At 33.2% G+C, this 24,332-nt stretch overlaps 1 protein-coding gene across 2 annotated transcripts in view; it reads right to left on the reverse strand.

Moving 5' to 3' along the window:
• Positions 1-24,332, reverse strand: part of KHDRBS2 (KH RNA binding domain containing, signal transduction associated 2) — a 750,586-nt gene that overhangs the window by 421,907 nt on the left and 304,347 nt on the right. For both annotated transcript variants that reach the window (XM_044673646.1, XM_044673645.1), the window contains exon 3: positions 1,136-1,252. In XM_044673646.1, coding sequence (XP_044529581.1) covers positions 1,136-1,252 — 117 coding nt within the window. The remainder of the gene's footprint in view (positions 1-1,135; positions 1,253-24,332) is intronic.

The following is a 24,332-nucleotide window of genomic DNA, read 5'->3' on the forward strand; positions in this document are numbered from 1 at the left end:
TCTATCAGGCCACCAGTACTGTCACTATTTAAAGGAATGTTGGTAGGGCTGAATGACCAGGGGTGGGGGGGAAAAGGCAAGCCATTTCTGAAAATATTTAAGGATAGCATATCAGAGAAACCATGTAAATTAGAAGATTAGTAAACAAACATTGCTCTTTCCAAACTGTATAAGGATGACTGTTGACTAAACTTTAGAATGATTTGTCCCTGTGTAGTGCCTTGGTACAACTTCAAATACAGATTTCATATAATAAAAATAAAATGTTTACCCTTGAGTATGTTTATTGCTTTAGTTGCAATGGATTAGGGGGAAAACAACTTTATTTGAATTCCATTTCATTTATTAGTGATTCAAGGGAAAAATAACTAAACTACTTTAAAGATATTCTATAGTCAAAAATAAATGTTTCAACAGCATAGTTATATGTTGATTTCTATATCACTCATTAAAACCAATTTTTAAAAATGTTTTAGGAAGAAAAACTTCTTAAAGCAGTAATTTATTGAAGGACTTGAATTTTAAAAAAGCAGAAATTTACTGCTCCTTTGTGAATCAATATATGATAACATTGAAAAAGGAAAAATAGATAACTATTGTAAAATCTATAAAAGTTGTCATATTTCCAGGCTTTCTTTTCCTTTGGGGGGAAGGGTATCAGACTGGCTCAAGCATTTTGAGAAAGAAGTCAGTTTCTCTTGGATTTGCAGATAAGTATTAGAAATTGCTTTAGGTAAGAGGATCAAAGTGAAATTGAGCAGAGATGAAAATGGGAGAAGGCTACAATGGAAGTGATTATGTGATATGATTGAACATTGCAAAGGGATCTAGGTAGGGCATTAGAGAAAATGAACACTGGGAGAAATAGTACAGAAAACACAGAAAAAGGACAAAAAGATTAAGTAGTAATCTGTACACAGGACTAGAAAAAAAGTAGAGGAAAGTATGTGTTTGGAGAAGTGAGATGAATGATTGTGTTATGGGCAAAGGAGATATCAGATAACACAGAGAGTGGGCTCAGAAGGAAGAATGAGAGACTCAAAGTGAGAAGCTCAGAGAAGCGATGTAAATTTGGCAATTCACATGATATTTAACCTTCTCTAGGTGTTAAATAACAAAATCAAGAGTTCAGTACCTTTGTTTTATCTCTCATTGATCCTTTCCCCAGGATAGACATTTTAGCACCTGTCTCTTCCTGTAGCCTCTTCAAGGAGTTTCCTCTTGGTCCGAGTAATTTCCCCACAAAATTGAACTAGGAAACAAAATCAATAAAATAACTGTTTTAAGATGGAGTAAAGAAACAATTTGCAATAAGAATTAAAAACAACCCTACAGATAATTGTGAATATGCTTATTTTGGTAGGGAGTCTATATTGATCCTTTCAGGTCTCTGAGATTTATTTAGTAAAACACTTCTTCCTTGTTGTATGATGGAGGAAATAATTTCTTTCTCACTGGGAGAAATGGGTCTTTGTCAGTCATTAATTAATAATCTTTTAAAAGGCAAAATGAAATTATAAAATATGGATCAGATTTAAGTAATATTTGTTCAACTTTTGATCTATGTTTAAGATAATAGGAAAAAACAAATATAACAAATATAACAAATGATATAGCATGAAGAAAACCATATTAAAGTAATAATTAGATGTAGACCAAATCCACTTTTAAAAAGTTTTCTTGATAGGCCATTTTAGAATAATACAATTTTCCTTTTATTGCTAGAGTGTCTAGATTAGGGCAATGCCATATATACACTTATACCTGCATTTTATCAAGGCAGCAGAGAAACTACATAATAGCTGGCTATCAGGTGTGGAGCAATGCATAATGAAAATAGTCAGGTACATTCTGGAAATGTTTGAGTGACCAGACTGAAAGAGTAGCAATTAATTATTACCTCTCAATTTAGAGGAAATTTTCTACTGAAATTTCTGGGAAATCTGTCTTTTATTCTATGCTAGTAAACATTTTTATCAGTGACTTAGAAAAAGAATGACAATATTTTCAAAAGGATAAAATACACAGAATATAGATAGCCAAATTTGAAAATGTAGATTCCACAAAATATCAATCAGATAATTCATAACAGTGAATAATATTTAAATGCTACATTTTAAAAGTTACAAAATTATTTTCTCAAAAATTCCTGTCAAGTATATAGCAGTAATATTTCCCAGTCCCCAATATAGAGATGAGAAAAAGAAAGGTCTATTGACATGTCACTTGTCAAAACATAATGAAAATCAGAGTCAAAATTTGAATTCAGTTTTCTTTACTCCAGGTCTAATACTCTCCCCAATATACCTTAGTGATGTGTTCTAAAGTCCAAAATTAGTTTAATAAATATTCTCAGTAAAGTGTCTTAGACTTAGAGGGATACTAGACAACTGGTTAATGTAAAACAAGCAGCCAGAGATTTAACAATCCCTATATAGGAAGAGCTTACATTTTTTTCTTTAACAGGATGAAAATGTTTTATGTATGGATCTAATAAATTTTGACTCTATTATTCAAAGATTAAGTTAGTCAAATTCATGTGAGCTATATTTACTAGCTTTTTAAAAAAAACCTTACCTTCCATCTTAGAATCAATACTGTGTATTGGTTCCAAGGTAGAAGAGTTGGTAAGAATTAGGCAAGGGGAATTAAGCAACTTGTCCAGGGTCACAAAGCTAGGAAATTATCTGAGGCCAGATTTGAACCTAGGATCTCCTGTCTCTAGGCCTGGCCCTCTCTACACTGAGCCACCCAGCTACCCCCTCTACTTGCTTTTTTGAAAGTATCACCAAAAATATGGCCGCAGGATGATAAATTTTCCCACCATAGTAAGTCATAAAGATAGTCTAATAAAGCATACAGGTATCTTTATTGGTAGAAGGATGGGCTATACTCTTGAAAATAGAGCTCATCAATGTCAGTATGAAGTGCAATTTGATATACTTTCATATCATATTAGCCTGGTTATTTTCATATACCTTAGAAAGTCCAATCCTATTGAATACAAGGGATATTATATAAAATTGATTAAATATACTTTTGTCATTATTCTTATAAGATGGAAATCATACATCTTGTCAAGCACATTATCTTCCATTTTCATATTTTTATTTGCTTAAATATAATTATTCATTGCTTGCCTTAGAATTTCCTTTCCAGGAACCTAGCCCATGCATTTAGAATTGCCTGGAATCAAGATAGAAAAAGAATAATATTCACCTATAATTTATAATTCAGTCTTACCAGTGTTTAAGCAGACATCTACATTTTGAAACCTAAATGACCTAAAATAATGAAACCCTGCAAAAAATGTAGATATATTTGTTTTAAAGTCAAACATCTCCCATTTGTTTCAAAACTTAACTTCTCTTGAATTTTTTTAGACAAGCCAATTTGATTATTAATATATTATATTCCAGCCCTGAGAGTATTTCTTATAGTCTTGATAACATTAAATACAAGTAAATGGAGTCTTAATTCTTTTCTAATCGTTAGTGAAACTTTATACCTCTTCCTTCTGCCATTTAAAATACTTTTCTCATTCATCCTTTTGGGTTATTTACAGCTCCTTTTAATTAAATTTCTTATATGGGCAGATAAATTCACTTCTTTTAATATTCATCAAGACCTCATATATTGATTGCTAAAAAGACATTATAAGGGAATGTGACATAACAGTTCAAAAGAAAGACATAGGTAGGTTACAGTGTAATTGTACAAAAATGGATTTTAAAAATGATGTAACTCAAGAAGGAATGAGAGACCTCAGATTGCAGAGCTGGAGCTGACTTATATTGGTGGTGTAAGTTCTCCATAAGCTCATTGCCTGTGTGACTATGAGAAAGTCACTTAATCTCTCAATGCCTGACTCAACTCTCTAAAACTTTAAAATTTTGAAGAGTTGGGACAGCTGGGTAGCTCAGTGGATTGAGAGTCAGGCCTAGAGACGGGAGGTCCTAGGTTCAAATCCTCCGGCCTCAGACACTTCCCAGCTTTGTGACCCTGGGCAAGTCACTTGACCGCCATTGCCCACCCTTACAACTCTTCCACCTATGATCCAATACACAGAAGTTAAGACTTTAAAAAAATATTGAAGAGTTGCAGATTTACATTACTTAATAAGCTTAAGATGACTTTATAATGAAACTTTCCTAGGCTCATTTTCTTCACACATAAAGTGAAGAATTTTTATGGTCTTTTCCAGCTCTAAATATGTGATCCCATGTTATTTATTGTGATATGTTCTCTATGTCATTAATCATGGCCCTAGCATCTAATTTATTGGAAAATCAATACTATATCAATTTAATGACATGTCATTAAAAATCTATTCACTTAATGTTTGTTTTTAAATTTTATTCATTTTATTTATTTTTAACTTTTAAATTTGTTCAATTACATGTGGAAACAATTTTTGACAATTGTTATCTGGCATATTTTGATTCAGATTCTCTCCCACACTTTTCAAGGCAATAAATAGTTTGATATAAGTTATACCAGTGCTATCATAAGTGTGAATTTAATATAAATTGTACTCTCTTTCTTTTTAAATATGCATTTTGGTTGATTTCAGCCTCACTCTTTGATTTGGTGCATATTTACACTAAGGGAGGACTCCAAAGGCCTCTTGGTTCTCTGGCATCCCAAAAGAGGTTTGCCTCTTGTGCCATTTTATGCTTGATATCTGGAAGACTTGTCTCTGACCTGAACTTTGGTCAAGTCTGTCAAACCAAGGAGTCTCAGAAGGAGTAACATTACTGGGGGTTTTAAGATAAATGTTGGAGGAAGTAATTCTCTCTCCATTTGGAGACTTTTCCTGCCACAGTGGCTTTTGGTCAGCAAACTGTGAAACAAACCAAGTCAAATTCAGATTATTTAGGCACAGCCAAGTGATTTTATGATTTAATCTCCCTCCCTTTTACTCCTTTACTACCTAATAAGTAATTATAAAATAAAATACTGTCTCCAGAGAATTTTAATTATAACACATGTAATACCAATTTCCATATCCCTCATGCCATAAAAATAAATGTGCTATATACAATCAAAGTACATGGAGGAGATTAAGCGAAAATTGCAAGTTTTCATCTGTAATCAAACTCTAGAAGTTTTTTTTTCTTTTTCTTTGGATAGCATTTTTCTTCACGAAATCCCTTGGAGTATCTTGGAATCTCGTTTTTCTGATAATAGTTTAGTCCCTCACACTTGATCATTGTACCACATTTTTGTAATGGTAACTATTCTCCTGGTTCTGCTCACTTAACTTTGCATTAGTTCACATAAGCTTTTCCAGGGTTTTCTGAAATCATCCCGTTAATCATGTCCTATGATGCAATAGCATTCCATTACAATCACATACCATAAATTGTTCAGACATTCCCCAATTAATGAATATCTTTTCTATTTGCAATTGTTTGCAACTATAAAAAGAACTGCTAAAATATTTTTGTATGACTAGGTTCATTTCTCCTCTCTCTGATATCTTTGGGATATAGAGCATTGCTGGGTTAGGATATACATAGTTTTATGTTCTTGGGTATCATTCCATATTACTCTCTTGACTGGCTGTATCAATTCATAGTAATATTTCTTTTTTTTACAAATAAAATTGTTTAATCTATCTCTACAGACAAAATGAAGAGAATTCCTATTATTCAAGTTACCATATAAATTTAGATGATCAAATTTAAAATTCATTCTTTAGAACAAAGTTATTGAAAAGAAAGTGTAGTTAGATTCTGAACTAGGGGAAGTCCAAGGTTCAGATTTAAATAGGATGTTATACATGGAATTCCTCCTTTTTGAGAGGAAGAATGGGAAACATATATATTCATTGTGTTCTCAGTTTCTCCTTCCAAAAATTTCATAATTTCAACATTCCATCCAATGTAATAAACATTTGTTGAGTGTCTGTTTTATTCCAAACACTGTGCTATGTTTTGGGGATATAATTATTAAAAAAGAAAGTCCTTGCCATTAAGAGACATACTCTAGAGAAGGAAGACCACATGAAAGAACAGTTTTATTCCAATGTGCTTAATGACAAAACTATGAGCAACTGAATATAATAGTCTCAAAAGAATTAATGCTATGGGTCACACAAAATGAAGTGGACCACTTTGTGATAGGTGTGACCATTATACTATAGCATAGGCTTAATGAAAAATTATTCAAGAGTGGTTGTATACAAAGTTGTCCTGAATTCCTCTCCAATCAACTATAAAAATAACATTTCAAAGCAAATTCTGCAGTGGAAGAATCTAAAAAAGATTTGCACAAAACAAATTTCCTTTCCAATACAACTTAGAAGGTCAGCAAGAAAGGTGTGCTGCACCAGGGTGAGAGTAGAAAGCAATTTAATTCAAGCAATGTAACAGCACACCAGGATCAGCCCACCTAGCAAAGGCTGGCACAGGCCTGGAATGCAACTGGATCAGCAGCACCATATTCCATTCTCAGCACACAGAGATTACTAGGGTAGGTCAACTGGTCAAAAGGAGATTATGGGGGTTTCTTTGTTGGTTCTGGGTGGAGGACACTATTGTATTGCTCATATACAAATATGGGTGACAGGCCTGGGTTACAGTCTCAGGGCAAGGCAGAGTATTAGCATATCAGAGTTTATGGTCACAGAAGGAATAGTGATCACAGTTCCAGGTTGGACAAGACTGCATATGTTTGCTCACGGATGAGAGCACAGGAAAATTAAAAAAAAATACACCTCTTCTTAGATCATACCCTCTTGGAAAAAATAAATATTTACAGACAACCAGAATTAGCTCTGAAAACAGTTGCAACAAAAACTTGAAGCATGGGACAGTGCCCCAGCCATTCCAGGAACAAAGTTAAACTTTAATATTGAGTAAAAAGTCAAGAAATAGGTGGAGAAAGGAGCATGCAATAATAAAAATGAACAAAAATTATGACCACAAAAAATTTCTGTGGTGACAGAAAAGATCAAAACATGAAACTCAGAAGAAGATAACAAAACCCAAATGGCTACATCCAAAGCCTCAAAAAAAATTAATTGTCCTTACACCAAGGAGAATTTCTTGTTTCAAAATCAAATAAGAAAGGTAGAGAAAAATTGAGTGATACAAAAATTGATGAAAAAAGCATCAACAGTTTGGTAATACAGATACAAAAAAATTAATAAAATATCATTTTTGAAAAACAGAATAGGTCAAATGGTAAAAAGAACTACAAAAATTCACTAAAGAGAAGAACCTGTTAAAAATTGTCCACATGGATAAAGATATACAAAAACTCACTGAAGAAAATAATTTTTTTAAATTAGAAATGAGCAAATGGAAGCTAGTGACTCTGACATATCAAGAAAAATAAAGCAAAACAAAAAAATAAAAATAGAATAATCTGTAAAATATCCCATTGGAAAAAATAACTCACCTCAAAAAAAGGTGCAAGAGAGATAAATAAAAAATTATTGGACTATCTGAAAGCCACAATAAAAAAAAGAGCATAGATAGAATCTTACAAAAAATTATCAAAGGAAATGCCCTGATTTTCTGCAATAAAAGAGTAAAATAGAAGTGAGAAGAATTCACTAATCACCTCCTGAAAGACATGAAAACCAAATGAAAACTCTCAAGAATATTATAGCCAAATTTCAGAGCTATGAGATCAAGGAGCAAGTATTCCAAGCAGCCCAAAAGAAATAATTCAAATATCATGGAACCATAGTCTGGATGACATAAGATTTATCAACTTCTACCAGAAAATATCAGAGGATATTACAGATAGAAATGAGCTAGAATAACAGCCAAGAACTATTGCTTCTATATAATCCTTGAGGGGTAAAAATGGATATTCAATGAAATAGAGGACTTTTAAGCATTCCTGATGAAAAGACCTGGGCTAAATAAAAAAAAAAATTAACTTTCAAAACAAGGCTCAAGAGAAGAATAACAATGTAAATGGGAAAGAGAAGTTATAATGGATTCAGTAATGTAAAACTTTCCATTCCTATGTGAGAAGATGTTACTTGTAAATCCTAACAATGTTACCATTACTAGAGAAGTTAGGAATATATATAAACATATGTTACTTGAATATGGTGAGATGATATCTAAAAAGTAAAATAAAAGAGAGAGGAAAAAGAATGTACTGAGAAAAGTTGGGGATGAGATAGGTAGAAATAGGTAGAAATTATGTTACATAAAAGCTGAGAAAGAGGTTTTACAATGGAGAAGAATTTGATGAAGATAGGCAATCATTGAACCTTAATATCATCTGAACATTCATTTGGTTCTACAAATCTATCTTACCCTATAGGAAAGCTGAATAGAAAAGGGATAAGAGATGGAGGTGCTTATAGAAGGAAGGGGTGATTGGAGGAGGTGATAGTCAGATGCAATACACTTTTGTTGAAGGATACAAGGAGAATAAGGATGCATGGGGAAAGTAGGACAGAGGGAAATACACATAAGTATGAAAAAATATATTAGTATCTAATAAAGACTTCATTCCTCAAATATATAGAGAAGTGGATGAAATTTATAAAAATGTAAATCATTCTACAACTGATAAAAGTAAAGGATATGAACAGGCAATTTTGGGATAAAGTAACCAAAGGTATATAGTCACATGAAAATGCTCTAAATCTCAATTAATTAGAGAAATGACAAAGAAAACAAGTACCACCCCACACTAATTAGCTAACAGATAGGGTCATTTGACAGAAAAGGAAAATGACAAATGTTAGAAGGGATATGGAATAATTGAGGCACTAATGCTCTTTTGGGGAAGTCTTCAGTTCATACAACCATTTTTGAGAACGATTTGCAACTATTCCTGAAGGACAATTGTGGATATCTCTAAATCCAGCAATACTACTATTACATCTGTATCCCAAAGAGATGTTTTTGAAAAAGGAAAAAAGACATATACAGAAAATTATTTGTAGAAGTTCTATTTATAGTGACTAAGATTTAAAAATTATTAGAATGTCCATCAACTGGGGAATGAGTTAACAAGTCATGCTATATGACTATTATGGAATATTAGATTTGCTATAACAAATGATAAGTAGATTGTTCTCATAAAAACCTATAAAGATTTACATGGATCAATGCAAAGTGAAATGAGTAGAAACAAGACAACATTATACACTATAACAGCAATATTGTACCAAGTTCAGTGGTAAATTATTTAGCTATCCTTAGCAATATGATGATCTGAGAAAATTCCAAAGACTTATGATAAAAAAATTATATTCATCTCCAGAGACAGAATGAATGAGATCTAAAAGGAGATCAAAATATAGGAAAAAATCTTTCTTTTTCTTTTTGTTTTTCTTTCACAATATGACTAATATGAAAATGTGTTTTATATGACTACACATATATAACTTGTACCAAATTGGTTACCTTCTCAGGGTAGGGGGAAAATGGAAGGAGAAAGAAAATTTGACACATGAATTATTTTATGAAGTAAAAATTTGTTTTTACCACTAAATGGGAAAATATTAAATTCAAGTAAAAAAGAAATTATAAAAGAAGAAATATCAGAATAAATCAATAAATTATAAACTATACATTAATCTCCAAATATGCCAGACATTGTGCCTATTTTTACCACTTATCTCTATGACTAAACATATCATGTTATCTTCATGATTTTTCAGACAACTTCTTAAGAATATAATTTTAGCAATTATGTCCAGAGTAGAATAATAAAGCTATTAATGACAGAAGTATATGCCCTAAAATTTTATTTTCATTTTATATATTCTCTTACATTAAATGTGATAAATTCTCTATTATGGGTTCGCACAAAACTGTAATTTGTAGGGTGAGTGAAAATATAATCACATATGTAAATAAATTATTATTTCTGATCACAGTCTATTTTTTTCATTTTTCTGAAATCATAGCTAGAAGAATTCTTGCTTCTCTGACAGAATCTCAAATTAAAGTTTGCTACATTTTTAAAATGCAAAATGACATTGGTACTAATTCAGTTTGGACCCAACTAGAAACCTTGCTGCTATCAAAAGTCTGGTATCTAGTAGATAAGACATTATATATTTAACCAATTATTTGTTCATCCATTAATTCACAAAAAATGATTTATCGAGTAAATACGATTTATATGAAAAGTGTTAATTTAGGCACTGAGAAAAACAAAAAAAATTATATCACTGAATCTCAGCTCCAAGAAATTGGGTAATGATACAAAAAAATTTCAGAAAAGATAGGTGATGAAAGTGGGAAAAAAATGAATTTACCAAGTATTAAAGGTTTTCTATGTACAAAGCACTGTGCTCAGTTCTGGAAATATAAATCAAAGAATAAGATGGTTTTTACTCTCAATGATCTCACTTTCTAGTGGGGTAGAGAACTTATATATGGAATGTTTTACATTTAAGTCATATGAAAAGATCCTCTGCTCCTTAAGAGTCCAATAGCAAAGGCTCCTTAAAGATTTGGCTCAAACTAGAATTATAAACTACATTTTCCATCTTTGGACTGGACACTTCTGGACTACTATTTTTAACACAGCCTCAAAGACCATGGTTGATTAAACAATGTTAGATAGATATATACATAAACATATATGCATTATATGTATATATAATTTTAATGTGTAATTTTCAAAGCTGTTTTGTTTCTGTGTTTCCTTATGGCTTTCCTGTTCTGTAATAAGCATTTAAAATGCGTCAATATTCTTGTTTTATTATTTTTCTTTTATCTACTTTTGACAAGTAACATATAGCCATCTTCTTCTTTTACCTATTTGTTCTCTATTGAAAAAATAAAAATAAAATTTTGGTAAAAAATATTCGTAGTCAGTCAGAATATATTCCCACATGAGTCCTGTGAAGTCTGACTTATTTTTCACTTTAAATCTATTATATCTCTTTCAAAAGAGGGGTAGATACGTTATATCAGGGATCAGCAACATATGGCTCTTGAGCCATATCTGACTCTTTTGAGGGCCAGATATGGTTCTTTCTGCATGAGCCATAAAGTCAATTTTTTTTCAGGCACTGTTATAGCAGTGCACACTGTCAGCACTCTACGACTCTCACAAAATTACATTTTAAAAAATGTGGCATTTATGGCTCTCACGACCAAAATGGTTGCCGACCCCTGCGCTATATTATTGGTCTTCTGGATCATTAGTAGTCATTGTACCGATCAGACATCTTAAGCCTTTTAAGTAAGTTTGTTTTACTTTTTTCTTTCTTTTTTTTTTAAAAACAATTTTGTTGTTAATATATGATTTTTCCTGGGGTTCTATTCACTTGATTCTGCTCAGTTTACACAATTCTTCCTAATTTAATTTCAAAGAAAGTTTTCATAATTTCTTAACTTACAATACTATTTCTTTGCATTCATATGATATATTCCATTCAGCCATTTCCCAAATTATTGGAAAGCTTCCCAGTTTTTATTTCTTTGATATAAGAAAATACATAGTTGTAATAATATAATATGCCTATTTTATATAATATAAACATAATTATTATAATATACATATATAATATTAATCCTTTTCTTTTCCAGTATCTGTTTGATATTTAGGTTGTCTATTAGTATCATTGGGTGAAAGGGTAGGCAAAATTTAATGACATTTTGGGTATAATTTCAAATCTATTTCCAGAATGACACTGAGCCATATTATGAGAAAGACTTTGAAAGTCACTCTAAAGAATTTATATCTTTTTCATTGAATCAAAAAAAAAGCCAGTTACATAATCATAATGGTGTTTAAAACTGATTTTTTTATCTTTTGCTGATATGAGTGATGGCGTAGAGCATAGAGAATAGGAAAAAGGAGATAAATCAGATAGTTGTAGTTTGCAATAGTATTGGATTTAGTTAATATTGTCTTGAACAGCAATGTCAGGAATGGGAAAAGAAGAATAAAAAAAGATATATGAGAACTCACAAGATTAAGCAAATGACAATATGAACTGAAAAGAATAACTTTGCTGGAAATATTTAGTGTGCAATATTATTGAATCCATATTGGAACATTATTCAGAAAGTCTTAATTTAATTAAACTAAGTCAAAATGCATTATAGACTAAGAATAATCATTCAAATTAACATGAAAATTTGTTTTCATAATGTAAAACATTTAAATTATCTCATCTAAATGACAAAAGCTGTTACCAAATTTTAACAGAAGTAACTTAATCAAACATAGGGAATAATTTCAATCCCCTCAAGGATTTTGACTGTGAAAGATATTTGTCTAAAGTCACTGACCATCTGTTTCAGATTTCTGAAGTTATTTAAAATGTATATATTCATTATAAAGATAGATATTTTCTGTACCAGGGGAAAAACCCAAAGAAACTTTTAATATCTTCAAGAAAACAATTTATTAGGCCAGTGAAGATTTTTAAAAGTCCACTATGTATTTATTATTTTACTGTTATAGATATATCTGTGAGATTGTATATATTTGATAGTCTATATTACAAACATTTTAGAAAATAATTTTTCATAATGGGATTAACCTTTATATTATATTGGTAATATTTCCCTTTTACAATTAATAAAATCTATGCTACATATATTTCAAAATACAATTCTACACATAGAGAGCTAGTGCATAATTGTAACAATTAGTACTCCTGTAATTTTCAAATAATAATGTTCAGATTGTTGTTCTATGATAAAATCCTGATGTATTTTCTATTCAATGAAGCAGAAGCAAGAACATAAAAAGAATTATGAGCTGGACTGCTATTTGAATATTCAGTGTTTGAGTCTGCCAAAGAAACCTCTTGAAATTAGTTCTGGGTCCAAGGGCATTTATTCCTGCTGTTTGAAGAATTCTCCACTAGATGGAATTTTTCTCCACATATAGGCCAGAAAAGAAAAGTAGTCTTCAATATAATTTTTAAAAAGTGGATAAAGATTATATAAAAAATTAATTACAGGAATTATGAGAAATCATAGCCTATAATGATAATCATTGGAAAACTGAGAATGTAATATAATAAAAATGAATAAGGAGATTAATCCTGTAAAGCAGAAATTGGTTTTGAAAAGAAGGTTGAGTTGCATTTGGCTTATGTACTACCTCCTTAGAAAAGTCAATACGTAACTGGACAACTAAGAAGACAGATAATTTAAGAAATTCAAGTATTCACATCCAGAATCTTATGGTTATCATCTAGCTTTAAAATCAACTGTGATAAAACATGGGACATCATGATTTAGTGGTTTGGGAGCTGGACTCTAAATTAGGAAGAGCTAAATTCAAGTCCCACTACTACATAGAGTGATTTTAGGATCCTGAGAGAGTCACTTAATCCCATGGTATCCTGTGGAAATTACTAATTCAATAAATTGCAAAAAAGATACTGTTTGATTTTTTAGCATGAAGATATTCATTTTGGAATTCTTTAAGTCCACAGAATAAAAGGTCAAGATCCTAACTCTTTATAGTAATAACTTTTGGGACAATAATAAAAATGATGACAATAATAATAACAATATTAAAACATAAGATTTTATATTATATATTTTAACACAATATAATATAATGTTACCTTTAGCTAACTCAAATAGATAATATTATTATTTTAAATCATATATAATTTATAGTTTAATATTAGAAAAGCTTAAAATTCTGATGCTCTCAACCTTGTGAAGAAGGTGAAATTATTATTCTCATTCTACAAATAAAAAGCCTGAACATAAGGTATTTTTTCAAAATTCATAAAGTTCATTTAGATAGTTTTAGAAATATATTTCAAATCTAGACCAACGTGAAGATTTAAACTAAATCTTATTGATTTTTTAACAATAGTCATTCTTTCTACCAGTCTTGGTGCCATCTTCTATTCCCCCCCACACTTTTCTTTTTTTGCATATCATCTTAAACCATTTAGTACCCCAGCCTCTACCTATGAATAATTCTTCTATTTCCTATAAGAGTGAATATAATTTTTCAGGATTACAAATAACATTTTTCTATATAGGAATTAAATAATTTGACCTTATTGAAGCCATTAAAGAAAAAAATAACTTTTTTCTTTCCCTTTTCTTTTATTTACCTTTTAATGTTTCTCCTGATATTTGTGTTTGGATATCAAACTTTTCATTTAGTTCTGGTCTTTTCTTTATAAATACTTGGAAATCTATTTTGTTCAATGCCCATACTTTTCCCTGGAAGTATATAGTCAATTTTTATGGGTAGGTGATCCTTGGTTGTGGAATCAATTCTCTTTCCTTTCTGAATATCATATTCCAAGCTTTACAATCTTTTAGTGTGAAGGCTGCTAATTTTACTTGACCTTGCTGATCCTCATCAATAAGTCAGAATATTTATTCTTCCCTCTCTATTGCCATTTCCTAGGCCAAAGATCATGTGCAAGAGGTTTCTTTTGTGACTTCTGTGCTAGTTTCTGCTGTTATGGACTGACAAGGATAATTTGTTCCCCAATCATTGATAATGCTCATGTGAAAGTGAGCTATGAAGTTCTGATTATCTGCATCTGCTAGTCACTATCTGCTTGAGATATTATTAGTCTGTTGCTGGACAATTGCTATTGACAGGCTTTAACACAAGTAGGAGGGTGATTTTTAAGCAAAAAAAGATAATAGATCTGTCAAAAATTATACAGGACAGTTACACAGAGATTAGGAAACAGACCCTAAGTTAACAAGGGGAATGATATTAAAATGCTTGAGGTTTAAATTCACAGGGTTCTCATATATTAACAAACCAAAGAACATTTTATAAAATTTTACTTGACAATAATATTAATTAAAACATTATGGAATAAGGATTACAAAGGTCATTAGTTTTTCTCTCTTCCAAATCTTTTATTTTATGCACAAGACACATGTGGCTAACAGAGATTTAAGTAATTGTTAAAAAAACACATGTATAAGAAATAAGAGAACTGACATTAAAAACCAGAATTTTTGCATAAAAATCCATAATTATTTCTACTATTGACCTCTATATTAATTTGATTGGATTTACCAATGATATTGAGCACAGTTTTTAACAAAATATATATTCATTTTTAATGTTTTCTAGGTCACCAACACACTATGTTCCAATTGTTATTATGCCAAATCAGATCTAATTAGGCTTCCTCTAATTTTTCAAACTGATTTCATTACTTCTCTAAGTGTTGTAGCTATACATACTAAGGCTACTCCTGTTGGGGGCTACCTGATTGGGGGTCCCCTGGGGTAAGAATGCAGATGGACTCAGGAGGGCTAATGGCCTTCAAATGGGACCAATTGCTACTTTATTGATGGAGGTGATGATATTTATAGGAATCTGCTTTGCTGCCCAAACTTATCTATCCACATGGCTATAGGCCATATTTTCATAGTAACAGAGAGCCAATTATAGAGAGTCTTGAGGAGAACAATGCATCTGGTCAAGGTATTGATCTATGGGGTATACTCTGCACTGTGATGGGAAGATTCAGGTGTATCCATAAGATACACGAAAACATACTCAAGATGATATCTCTACTGCTAGAGTTTCCATGGATATAGTACACTAGACTGTCCTAAGTTCATTCCTAGATCACTCAGGCTTATTCAGTGTACTTGGGTCCATTTGATGTACTAGGATTCCTTTACTAAGGGGTCAAATAACATGGGACCTATCAATTTTCCCTTTGTTATTCTAAAAATAAAACAAGGTAAGTGGCTGTATAATGTGTACAATTTGAGTAAGGCTAGTAGGCCTCTACTTTGCTAAATTCTATTTGCTTGGAAATGAAACTTTTAAAATGTAATTTTTTTATCAGGGCCTTTTTTCAAAGCATGTCTCAGAGTATGCTGTACATGCTGACCATAGTGATTTGTCACAGGCAGATGAAGAAAAGTTAGTTTGTGTGTCTCAGTGGCTTCATCTTAAGAGCTGAGATTATTCATATCCCTCACTCAAGGTTCATAGCCTTAAATCAGGGGTTTCCATGCAAAGGTTGCTAAGATTGCCTCCATGATGAGGAATTTTCTCCTGAGGTTTTGGCATAGCCTCAGTTGGACAGATATGCTTCCTATAGCTGCCATTGAAACTCAAGGTCCTTTTGACTTTATGACAAACAGCTATCACAGCTGGGATAGCTACTCTTATTAACCTGATTTTAGAAGCATCCAATTCTTCATTCCATATGACAAGCAAATATCAACTTTTCTAAGTGCTAATACTAATAAAATTTTTTCTCTTCTGCTGTATCTGTTTTCCTACTCAATTCTAATAAGTCTTTTTAGAGCATAAACTAAGTATTGGTTAACTATGTTGTGCCATTGTCTGGTGGAATAAGTGGGAGGTTAACTTTTATCTAAGTACCAAAGTTTGGGAGTATAACATATGGAATAGAAGGGAAAATACACTTTAAAGCCTTACATATGATACAGAAATAATTATACCTCATATCAGAATGCAAAGCTATACATCATTATGTTGCATTTTTCAAGGCAGCTGAACAACAACAATAATAATATTTAGGTTGAGATTAATACAAAGAGGTGTGCTTTATAAAGGAAGTGGCTTAAGTAAGATTGATCAGTCTCTTCGAGGGACTTGCTGCTTCTAGGAATTGCTCTGTTAATTTAATCTTTCTTTTGGCTTGTCCCAAATTCAAGGGTTTCATGACTTAGGTTCTGAGGTTGGTCTCTGTGTTCTCCATATTCCACTGCATCTGTCTGTGGCTCTGGTTCAGTGTAAGTCCAAACTTGTTTGTTTCCTATGAACATGAAATCAGATACCTTGACCCCTGTGTTATAATTTTTGTAAAAGATAAATAAATCCTGGTTGGGTAGGTTTTGTTCCTTTCAACTCTAATATTGGTCAATTCCCTTTTTTATTTTTTAAATGTGTCTTCTAATGGTTAAGCTATGATGGATGGTCTAGTTGAGATTTTTAGAGACAGGGCCAGGGTTTTTTGGAAAAATCGACTGTGTTTCTGGCTTCTCAAAACTGCTTCCAGATGAGGAAGGCCAGAGATGGTTCTCTCAAGGTAGATGATTCTTTCATAGTCCATTCTATCATGCCCCCAAATTTTTACTTGTAGTATTACAATTTAGGATAGTTTGTGATGGATAAGCATGAAGAAGCTTAGATGCTTTCCATTTATCTAAACTTTTCTCAATTAACTTGACTTGAATTTAACCTATTCAATCCCTGTTGTTCAGTTGCTTCAGTTATGTCAGTTGTGACTCCACTTGATATTTTCTTGAAATAAATACTGACGTGGCTTGCCATTTCCTTTCCCAGTTCTTTTTATAGAATAGTAAACTGAGGCAAAGCAGCCTTAAGTGACTTGCCTGTGGCCACCTAGCTATAAACTGATGTCTGATTTAAACTCAGAAAGACAAGTCTTACTGGTTCTTGGCCAAGTATTCTATCTATTGTGCAAGTTAAGGCGGCAAAATCATGTCCTCGCTACCTTTGTTAATTTAGATTAATCTGAAATCAAAGAAATGAAAATAACATTTGTTCAGTATATACTTTCACAATTTCTCATTTTCCTAATTCTGAAATAAGGATATTTTAATATGATAATAAAGTAGGTTATTCTCAGATTTTTGTGCCAATTACTTAATAGTGCCATGAAGGAAGAAAAGAGCCATCTTTAATGATATTTCAAACAAGAGGAAACTTTGACTATAAGTTAAACTTTAACCTATGACACCAAAATGTTTGGCCTTTTTCTTGTAAACATAACTTAATTTTAAACATACAGAATGTATCATAAACTTTTAAAACATTTAGACAATAGCTTTTCTCACATTTAACCATAATTGAGGAACTTGGACTTTTAAATTTCAAGTTTTCTAAGAGTGAAAACAGCATATCCAGCTGTGTTTTTAGTTTGTTAAATATCCTGAACTAATTTTAAAATATTTCACCCACATGTGCTTCAAAGAAAATTAAATTCATATATGTCAGCTTCATTTAGGCATAAATCAATGAAAGGTTGTTTTGTAATAGCTGTTTTATATTCAAGAAGCCTTTTGAGCAATTTTAATCAGTCTTTTTCTAAAAACAGATGCTCATATTTTGCCAAGAGTAAAATGAACCAAGGAATGTGTTTAGTGGAATTCTAAAGGTAGCAAAGAACACTTCCTGGAAAAGCAAATGCTTAGCACAACTTCAGGTCATTCCAAATTGAGCAGATACACAGGATATATTTTTGATTTGGGCTAATTCTAAACTTTAGTACATAATGAACAAAAGTGAATTTAAATAAAGAAATTGGGAGACAAAGAAATATACAAGAGAGGCAGATAGAAGCAGAGAGAGGAAGTGGAATAAAATAGCGAGCAAGGAGTGGCAATAGCAGATTAGGCCAAGATGAAGAGGTAAGGAACATTTGAAGCCAGTCAATCATCTTTCAAATGAGACGAAAGAACAAAAATGCCTGAAAATGAATGTTAGTGTGTCAGAACCAACAGAAGAAGTGGTGAAACAGGGTCTCACTGCAGAACAATGCAGAGAAACAGCAAGAGGCATTCATCTCACTGAGACATTAGAAAAGATCACTGAATAAGTTTGAGAAGAATTTGGATGCAAAATAGTGCAAGCAGTAGGAAAAAGAGCACAGTCAGCCTGGTTCAGCATCATCAGGGTATCAGCAGAAACCAATGTAAAATAGAACAAGCATCAGTAAGAGGAAAGTGGTCCTGCATGATCCAGCTGGAACAGAGGATGGGCACAATCTAGTGTAGGCAGTAGAGAGAGGAACTCAGTCCAGCAAGGTCTAGCTTCTGTGGAATTGGACAGAGTCCAAACTGAATAAGCCAAACTGAAAAGCTGTGAACCTCCACACAAGGAACAATGAGACCATCTCTGCAGAGTACTAAATCTGAGACCCAGACAGCTGAGTTGATTCTGGGAAGAGTATAAGCTCAGGACAGTGGTTCCTCCATCCCAATGAAATTACACTTTGGTTTATAGAAGAAATCAAAGGAAAAAAATAACTCCAAAATGAGCCAAAGGCAGAGGAAAAATACTGATGCTAGAAAATATACCTTACCAAGAGAGATGACCAAAATATAAGCTCAGATGAGGGCAGCAATACAAAAATGACAAAATTATGAAGCTTCAAATGAAATTATGGATGGATGTGAAGTCTGAAATGAACTTGAAGAACTCAAAAAAAAGACTGGAAAAGAAATATTAATAAACTCAGAAGAAAAATTTCAAATGAAAATGATACAAAGATAAACATTTCTTACAAAAATGTATAATTTCCTACAAAAGTGAAATCCAGTATGTCTAACAGAAAAATGACTCCCTGAGAAACGAAATACAAAACCTCAAAGAAGAATACAATTTCCTAAAAATTAGAATTGGATAAATGGACGCTAATGACTTCATGAGAGAGCAGGAAACAATTAAACAAATGCAAAAGTATGAAAAAGTAGAAGAAAATTTGAAATATCTCCTTGGAAAAACAACTGTCCTGAAAAATAGCACAAAATAATCTAAGAATCATTTGATTGTCTCCAAGCCATGATAAAACAAAACAGAACAAAAACTGGATACCATATTGAAAAGAAATATCAGGAAAAACTAACTGGCAATTTTGAAACAGAAGGGAAAATAGAAATTGAGAGACTCCACCAATTATCTCCTGAATGAAATCCCAAATTTAAAAACCATGAGAATATTAAAGTCAAGTTCCAGAACTCCTAAACCAAAAAGAAAATATTGCAAGAAATTAAGAAATTTTTTTTAATTTTGTAGAAACACAATAGGGATTAGGTAGGCTCTAACAGCTTCTATATTAAAGGATAGGCAGTTATGGAATATGATATTCTGCAAGGCAAAGGTTGTAGACTTACAGCCAGAAATCACCTACCCAATGAAACTAAGCATAATATATCCATGTACCCTTACTAATTATTATTTTTATTGCATGATGAGCTGAAAAGGTTGCATTTATTATTTCTGCTCTTTTGCATTTGTTTGCCATGTTTCTATCCACTAGTACATGGTCAATCTTTATGAATGTACCATGCGCTACTGAAAAGAAATTGTATTCCTTTTTGTCCCTGTTTATTTTTCTCCACATATCTATTAATTTTAATTTTTCTAGGGTTTCATTCACCTCTATTACCTCTTTCTTATTTATTTTTTGGTTTGATTTATCTAGATCTAATAGAGGATCATTCAGATCTCCCACTAGTATAGTTTTACTATTTCCTCCTTGAGCTCTGCCAGTTTCTCCTTTAGAAATTTTGATGCTACAATATTTCATGCATACGTGTTGAGTACTGATATTTCCTCATTGTCTATACTACCTTTTATCAGGATGTAATTACCTTTCCTATCACTTTTAATCACATCTATTTTTCCTTGGACTTGTCAGATATCTTGATTGCAACTCCAGTCTTCTTTTTCTCAGTTGAAGTCCAACAGATTTTGTTCCAGCCTTTTACCTTTACCCTGTGTATGTCCACCTGCCTCATGTTCTTGTAGACAACATATGGTAGTATTTTGGTTTCTAATCCACTGTGCTTTTGGCTTCTGTTTTATGGATGAGTTCATCTCATTCATATTCAGAGTAATGATTGTCAGCTGTGTATTCCTCAACATTTTATATCCTCTCCTAGTTCTGTCCTTTCTTCTTTTGCTATTCCCTTTAAAACCTGTGAATTACTTTTAATCAGTCCACCTTATCCCCTCCCTTAGTCCACTTTCTTTTCCTCCCCCTCTCTTTTTGTTCTCCTCTTATTATTTTTAAGGTCATTTAAATTTCCTCTCCCTCTATTTCCCTCCATTTTTTTAACTCCCCATCCCACTACCCCTTTGGTTTTTCCTTTCTGATTTTCTCCATAGAGTAAGATGGAATTATATATTCCAATGGATCTAGCTGCTCTAATCCCTCAGAACTGATTCCAGTGAGAGTAAGGTTTAAATATGTCCTATTAACATTCTCTTCCTCTCCTTATTTTGCATTTATTATTCATTGATTTTTCAGATTTTTAATATTTTCCCATAGTTACATGTTTCATACTCTTTCCCTCTCCCCCAGATCCACTCCCCTATCCCTCCCCATAGCTGATGCACAATTCCACTGGTTTTCACATGCACTATTGACCAAGACCTAATTCTACATTATTGATAGTTGGACTTAAGTTATTGTTTAGCATCCACATCCCCAAAAACATCCTCATCAGCCCATGTGTTCAAGCAGTTGCCCTTCCTCTGAGCCTCCACTCCCATAGTTCTTCCCCTGAATGCTGCTAGTCCTTTCTCTCACAAGTCCCTCAGCATTGCTCTGGATTCTTGCATTGCTGCTAGTAGAGAATTCTGTTATGTTTGATTGTGCCACAGTGTATCAGTCTCTTTATACAATGTTCTCCTGGATCTGTTCCTCTCACTCTGCATCAATCCCCAGAGGTCATTCCAGTTCACATGGAATTCCTCCAGTTCATCACTCCTTTAAGTATTCCATCATCAACAGACACCATAGTCTGCTCAGCCATTTCCCAATTAAAGGACATTCCCTCACCCTCCAACTTCCTGCACCACAAAGAGTGAGGCCACAAATACCCCTGTACAAATCTTTTTCATTATTAACTCTTTGGGTTATAAACCAAGCAGTAGTATGGCTGGATCAAAAGGCAATCTTTTAAAACACTTTGGGCATAGTTCCAAATCTCCTTCTAATAGTATTCTTCGTCTCCCCTTCCCATGCATCTCTTTGTTTGGTATATATTATCCTATTACTCTTATTCCTTCAAGATTCTCTGGGTGTCATCTTCTATTTCCCCCCACCTTTTCTTTTTTGCATATCATCTTAGACCATTTAGTACTCCAACCTCTTCCTATGAATAATTCTTCTAATTACTATAGTAGTGAATACAATTTTTGAGAGTTACACATACCATTTTTCAAGATAAAATACAAATAATTTGATCTTATTGGAGCTATTAAAGAAGCAAATTAAAAAAAATGTTTTTTCTTTCCCCTCAGTTTCTTATTTACCTTTTCATGTTTTTCGTGATTTTTGTAGTTGGATATCAAACTTTCCACTTAGTTCTGGTCTTTTCTTTACAAATAAATGGATATCTTCTATTGTGTTGAATGCCCATACTTTTTCCCTGGAAGCATATAGTCAGTTTTAATGGGTAGGTGGTCCTTGGCTGTAGACCCAATTTGCTTGCCTTTCTGAATATTATATTCTAAGCCTTGTTGTCCTTTAGAGTGGAGGCTGCCAGATCCTGTGTAATCCTGACTGGTGCTCCTTGACATTTGAATTGACTCTTTCTCCCTTCTTGTAATATTTTCTCCTTAATTTGGAAACTCTTGAATTTGGAAATTAATTTCCTGAGGATTGTCTTTTGAGGATTAGTGTAAAGGGTGTTCTCTGAGGGCTTTTAATGCCTATTTTTCCCTCTTGTTCAAGAACATCAGGGAAGTTTTGTTGGATAATTTCTTATAGTATGATATCATGATTCCTGTTTCTTTCTGCTTTTTCAGGAAGACCAATGGTTCTCAAATTGTCTCTTCTAGACTTTTTCTTGGTCTGTCATTTTCTCATTGAGATATTTCAGGTTTCCTTCTTATTTTGTCAGTCTTTTGACTTTGCTTTATTAGTTTCTTCTGTCTTTTGAGAACATTGGCTTCTACTTGCCCAATTGGGGACTTTAAAGACTCATTTTCTACTATAATTTTTTGATTTTCCTTTTTGGTTTGGTCTATCCTGTTTTTCATGGTTCCCAACTATTTAATTTTTGTCTCCAACTTGCTTATCATTTCATTTGATTTTGGGGCTTCTTTCTCCATTTGGGAGTTTCTATGTTTTAAAACGTTAATTTATTTTTGAGCCATTTCACACTTTTCTGGCCAAATCTCTTCTACTTTTCTCATGATCTCAGATTTGAACTCTTCAAGAGCTTGTGACCAACTTTCATTTTTTGGGGAAGGGTTGGGTGTGTTTACTTGTTTGTCTTCCTCTACTGTCTCCTCTGCGGTCTGGATTTTTTCTCCTTAAATACTATCTAGGGTCAGAGCCTTTCTCTTGTTCTTTCTGGTGGTTGAAGGTTGTATTTTCTTGGGTATTGTTTGCCATCATTGTGCTGGTTTTTTCTTCCCAGTCAGAAGTCTGAGTAAGAAGAGCAACTCTCTGTGTCTGGAGCTATGGAGCAGTTTTTGCCTCAGGCTACTTTTCAAGTCTCAGCATGGCTTTTACTGTCTGTGAGGCTTCTACTGTCTACTATTTTCTATGACCTTCTATGAGACCTCTCTCAGGTCTATCTCCATGCCCAAGGTCTGAGAGCTTTAGCCTCTCTAAGAGGGGAAACTAGATATTTAAGGTATGGTCACCAGGAATAGGATCAACTCGATTCCAAATTAAAATAGACCAAAATCAGGATGGCTTCTATGGAAGTTTATTTATAATTAGGAAGTTGAAGGTAGGGAAATAAAGAGAGAGAAACAATAGTCCAGACCAGATGAGAATTTAGAGGCCCCAGCAAAGGAGCACAGAGGCTAATTAAACAAGGCTACTAGCCACAAGACCTTTTACAATTAGAGAGGCAAGAGAGGCCTCTTTGAGGGTAGAGCCTCCAGAAACTCCAAGGGAGGAGAAAGGAAGTCAGCCTAACTTACCCACATGACAATTCAAAGGGAAGCCATCTGAGGTCTCACCAGAGATCCTTCAGCACCAAGTTCAAAGCACCAACTCCCAAAACAGGAAGTTACCATAATATTTAAAAGGATAGCAGCTTTCGTCACTTCCTGCATCCATCTTCAAATTCAAGTGGGCAAATGGCAGCCTCAACACTGTTTTGGACTGCCCAAAGGACAGACCCTTGTTCTTGATTTGTTACTTATTGTCATATGTGGGTAACTGATTTTCCCCTCCCTACTAATTTGGGTGGGGTGACATTATTTCTGATGGCTAGAGTCTAACAATGAATGAGGATGAGCTAATTCCATCTACACACCTCCTGGTGTCTCAAATCCAGCTGCTCTCAGCTCCCTGGTGGTCCCAGTCAGCTGCCAAGAACCCAGAGATTGCCCCACACTTGCTTTTCTCTCTGAGGCTCTTTTTCAACTGTCAGCTCACTGCTTCCTCTCGCACCTCTCAGCTCTATCTCCGTGCCCATGGTCCACACTGTTTAGCCTCCTGGTGTCTCAAGTCTAGCTGCTCTCAGGGGCAAGCCCCTGGTTGTCCCAGTTAGCACCAAGAACCTAGAGATTGCCCCACAATCCCTCTATTTCTGGTGTTCTGGCTCTGACTCTGGCACCATAGGTGGAGTGGTGAGGATTGATCAGCTCACATTTTGGTGGGAGCTATTTTACCCCCTTATAGCATGGAAATGCCCAAATCCCACATACCTTCAATGATGCACCCTATT

The sequence above is a fragment of the Gracilinanus agilis genome, chromosome 4, assembly GCF_016433145.1.
Source record: "Gracilinanus agilis isolate LMUSP501 chromosome 4, AgileGrace, whole genome shotgun sequence".
NCBI lineage: Eukaryota > Metazoa > Chordata > Mammalia > Didelphimorphia > Didelphidae > Gracilinanus > Gracilinanus agilis.